Raw genomic sequence first — 4,263 nt, forward strand, 5'->3', positions numbered from 1 at the left:
GCGGACCGCATATGGCCCGTGGGCCGTAGTTTGAGGATGCCTGCTCTAGAACCATAAAAGAGAATAAACAGATGTCCCATGATTCTTGGCTTTAGGGTGGTTGGTTATGTAACGAACACTCCTGCTCCTCACATGGGCAGTGTGGTCAACAGAAAATTTACCTGAAACCCTGATTTGCCTAGAACCCCCACCTCTAACCCCCCCACCAAGGCTGCAGACCCTCTCCAGGTAGAAATAATAACTTGTCTCACTCGCTTTTTCCATTATAAGCAACTTATTTTCTCTGGAACAAGATAGACACCTGACAGTATTACATCGAACCACAGGTGGCAGGGCATGTGAACACGTCTTGGGATGTTTTCTGGAAAGATCCAGAAGGTGCCAGGTGAAGTCATCTTCAGTACAAGAACATACAGAGCTAGTCATTTACAATATCAATAGCAGCAAACACCATGAGTAAACATTTTGTTTAGTGTGCCAAATTGGAGAAAAGGACCAAACATTTCCACTATGACCATGTGTAACTATAATAAAACGATTAACAAGGGGAGGCCCTATTCAGGCAGCCCGGACCTCTCAAAGTCGGCTCAGAGAGGGCCTGCATCTTGCCTCAGGACACACAGCCCACTGCTGCTCAGCCTCGGCGTCCGGATGGGGGCCGGGTGGGCCGCCAGGCTGTGCAGCTCGGCGTGGGGGGCGGCCAGGTCTGAGGGCCCAGCGCGGCAGGGGCGCCTGGAGCGGCGGGGGGCGCAGGGGCACACTCGCCGGAAAGCCTGTCGGAAGTGGGAGCCCAGGAAGGCATAGAGCAGTGGGTTCAGCGCCGAGTTGCTGTAGGACATGCAGTGAGCCCAAATCTTGAGCGCGTAGGCGGCGTAGCTGCGCGGGTGCCAGGCACCCGCAGGGCCCAGCGCCTGCAGCACCAGGAAGAGCTGGATGGGGCCCCAGCAGGCGGCGAACAGCAGGACCACCGCGGCCACCAACCGGGAGACCTTGGCTCGAACTGCGCCCGCGCGCTCTGCCTGCAGCTGCCCCTGGGGGTGGGGGGAAGGAGGAGGCTGAACGGGGGACTCGCCTCCCCCAGGGCCCTCCCCGTGGTGTCACACCCCTCCACACACTGCGCCTCCTCCCGCCGCCCCAGGCTGGCCACCCGGGCGCACCTGCAGGGCGCCGTCTGCGGGCGCAGGGCTCACGGCGGCCCGGCCCAGGTGGCGCAGCATGGCGCCGTAGCAGGCGCACGTAGCGAGCAGCGGCAGCAGGTAGAGCGCCAGGAAGTTGTAGAGCGCGAAGGCGCGCTCCAGGGCGCGGCTGGGGAAGGCCTCGCTGCAGTAGGTGCGTGGCCCTGGCGAGAGGCGGTGCAGGGCCAGCACTGGTGCTGACACCGCTGCCGAGCCTGCGGGTAGCCAGGCTCAGCCTCCGCCCGCAGAGCCTCTAGGCGCCGACACTGGTGCCCGCTCCGGGCGGGCGCTCCGCGCGCGCGCAAGGGCGATCGCGCCCTTTCCCAGTAGCGCAGTCGAGGCCCGGAGAGGGCGGCAGGGCCCACCCGGATGTGACCCCCCGCCCGCCCGGGCCCCGCGCCGCACTCACCCACCCAGATGCTGAGACTGATTGCCAGCGCCAGGCGGGGCGTGCGCCGGTGCAGGGCGCGCAGCGGGAACACGGTCACATACCAGCGGTCCACGCTCATGGCTGTCAGCGTGGCGCACGTGGCCTGCACCGAGACCTGCGCGGAGTGGGAGCCGGGCGTGTGGCGCGCTGTCTGACCAGCGCCCACCCCAGCCCGCAGCCCTCTCAGTCGGTTCCCTCAAGTCCGACCACATGAGTACAAGAAGGACAGTCCCGGGATCACAGGTTGAGGGAGCTGCAGAGGGGCTGGGGAGCATAAGGGGTCTGGGGTTGGGCTGAGATCCTGAGACAGAAAGCGGAGGAGGGCAATCCTGGGCCCGCTAGACCCCACTGGCAGGAGCGGTCTGGCCTGCACAGGGGTCTGACTTCTGCTTGCGGTCCAGGCCCCGCCCCGCCCTTCTGTCATGGCTCGGTCCAGACCCTACCCAGACCCCTGTGTTCTCTCTGCAGCCTGCCATGACCCCGCCCCTAGCCTCCTGGCCACGCCCACACAAGTCAGATCCCGCCCCAACCCCTGTGTTCTCCGTAGCCCCGCCCCCTGTGACCTGTTCCCCCCCATTCCGTCCTGGCCTACCCCACCCAGCCCTCACCCCCAAGTCTCATCTGGGCCCGGTCCCAACGACCAGACCCCCCCCAGTTCTTCACACCCCAGTCCCACAGCCCCTCTCGTCATGGCCCCACCCTGTTGTCGAGGCCCCGCCCCTCCCGTCTCGGTCCTACCTACACCCACCATGGCTTTGCCCAGCCCCAGGGACAGGCCTGCCCTCTTCCATCCTGGCCCCTCCTCCCGCACCCTTCCCCCGCCCATCATGGGCCCGCCCACGTCCGCAGGTCCCGCCCCACGAGGCCCCCCAGCCTGGCCTGCGCACCTGCTGGATGTAGTTGACGAACTTGCACATGAAGTCGCCCAGCACCCAGGCGGGCAGCGGGTACAGCAGGGCCGTGAAGGGTACGCAGCAGAGCAGGAAGGTCAGGTCCGTGACGGCCAGGTTGGCTGCAGGCGAGCCGCGTGAGGGCCCTGGGCCCCCAAAACCTCCCCACACCCAGCAGCCCTGGTCCCTAACCCGCAGAACCTCAGTTTGTTTATCTGCAATATGGGGACACAGTGGCAGGCCTACAGCCACCACACCGACTCCAGGCCACTGCCGGGCGTTGCAAACTGGGCCCCGCGGGCCGCGTCAGCCTCCCCTCGCCCCCCAGCGCCAGTATTGGCTGTCCCACCCGTCCCGCGGGCGGCGGGCACGAACTCTCTACATCCTGAGCCCCCCCAGGTAACCAGCCCGGCCGCCCGAAGTTGGAGACCTGACCCTCCGGAGGGCAGAGGGAGCTCCCGGGGCGCGGGGGCGCTCACCGATGTAGAAGTTGGTGACGGTCCGCATCTGCTTGTCGCGGCAGACGACATAGATGACCAGCGAGTTCCCAGCCAGGCCGAGCAGCATCAGGGCAGCGAAGAAGAGCGGCACCAGCCAGGCGTCCACAGTGCGCGGCGCCGGGGCCGGCCCGTCCGAAGCGTTGGCGCCGCAGCCCAGGCAGCCCGACGCGTTGGTGGTCCCCCACCAGGACGCGTTGGGCCCCGCCGTGGTGGCCGCGCGCATGGCTTCGCCGCCGCCTCGCTGCCACCCGTGTGGATTGCGCCCCCGGATGCGCGCCCTTACCGGCTCCTCCCGGCCGCCCGCCGGGCTTGCGCCCGCGGAGTCCGAGTCTCAGGGTGGGGTCTGGCCCGGCGACGCAGCGGGTCTGCAGAGCTGCACTGCTGGGCGCGCTGCTTGCTGGCAACCGCCGCGCAATTAGACCCGGCGCCCCCCTGCGCCCCGCCTCCCGCCCCTCCCGCGGCAGCGCTCGCCACCGCCTCGGCCGCGCCCTGCGCACCCTCCTTTCACCTGCCCCGGCCCTCCCCCCGCCCACTCCCCCGCCCGTCGGGAAAGGCGCGCTGGGAAGGGGGTTTGGGGGAGGGGCAGGCCACTGTGGACCCCGGAAGGACCCAGCTGAGCGGGGTGCGCGGGGGGGGGGGGGAGGGGGCGACTCGAAGCCAGAGGGAGCAGCCCGCGCCGCCTGAGGGCCGAGCCTGACCCGCGCGGGGTTTGGTCTCCAGGGGGCTGGTCCGGACTGCTAGTTGTGTCCTGAGTGCTGGTTAGGCATTTGTCCCCTGGCCACCGGCAGCCACTGAAGATGGCAGGTGAGGTCTGTCCAGGTGTGGCGGCCAGAAGATGCCTGTGCCTAAATAAGGAGCTCAACACCGCCGGGACGTTGACTGCTGCAAGGGATCGGCCTCCCACCTGCACCCCTAACCTACAGCTATGAGTGATCCGGACTCCTAGCGACCCTGTAGGACAGCGGAGGGAGAATTGTCCCTTCTAGTCTGAGGCTGTCAGTTTCCAAGGAAGCAGCAGAATGCCTGCCTGATCTGAGTCCCATCGCCTGCTGGGTTTGAACCCCTGGCCTTTCGGTTGACAGCCCAACGCTTAACAGAGTGCGCCACCGGGGCGCCTCCGTGCCCACTTAGCTGGCAGTAACTGGCAGACACCCGAGCTCCTGACAAGGGGGACATGGGCACCGTGAGCCATCAGCTGCATGGACTAGATGAAGGGCAGATGACCCACAGCCCCACACCTGGAGGTGCAACCAGGAGGGCCAGGGTGC

The 4,263-nt window shown here is 66.8% G+C and overlaps 1 protein-coding gene across 1 annotated transcript; it reads right to left on the reverse strand.

Moving 5' to 3' along the window:
- Window positions 1-587: 587 nt before the first annotated feature.
- Window positions 588-3,218, reverse strand: KISS1R (KISS1 receptor). The gene is made up of 5 exons (XM_075535133.1): window positions 2,975-3,218; window positions 2,493-2,617; window positions 1,585-1,720; window positions 1,158-1,390; window positions 588-1,031 (listed from the first exon to the last, which is right to left on the reverse strand). Exons 1-5 carry the CDS (start codon window positions 3,216-3,218, stop codon window positions 588-590), a joined length of 1,182 nt encoding a protein of 393 aa, XP_075391248.1.
- Window positions 3,219-4,263: the final 1,045 nt, after the last annotated feature.

The sequence above is a fragment of the Tenrec ecaudatus genome, chromosome 1 (genome assembly GCF_050624435.1).
Source record: "Tenrec ecaudatus isolate mTenEca1 chromosome 1, mTenEca1.hap1, whole genome shotgun sequence".
Taxonomy (NCBI): domain Eukaryota; kingdom Metazoa; phylum Chordata; class Mammalia; order Afrosoricida; family Tenrecidae; genus Tenrec; species Tenrec ecaudatus.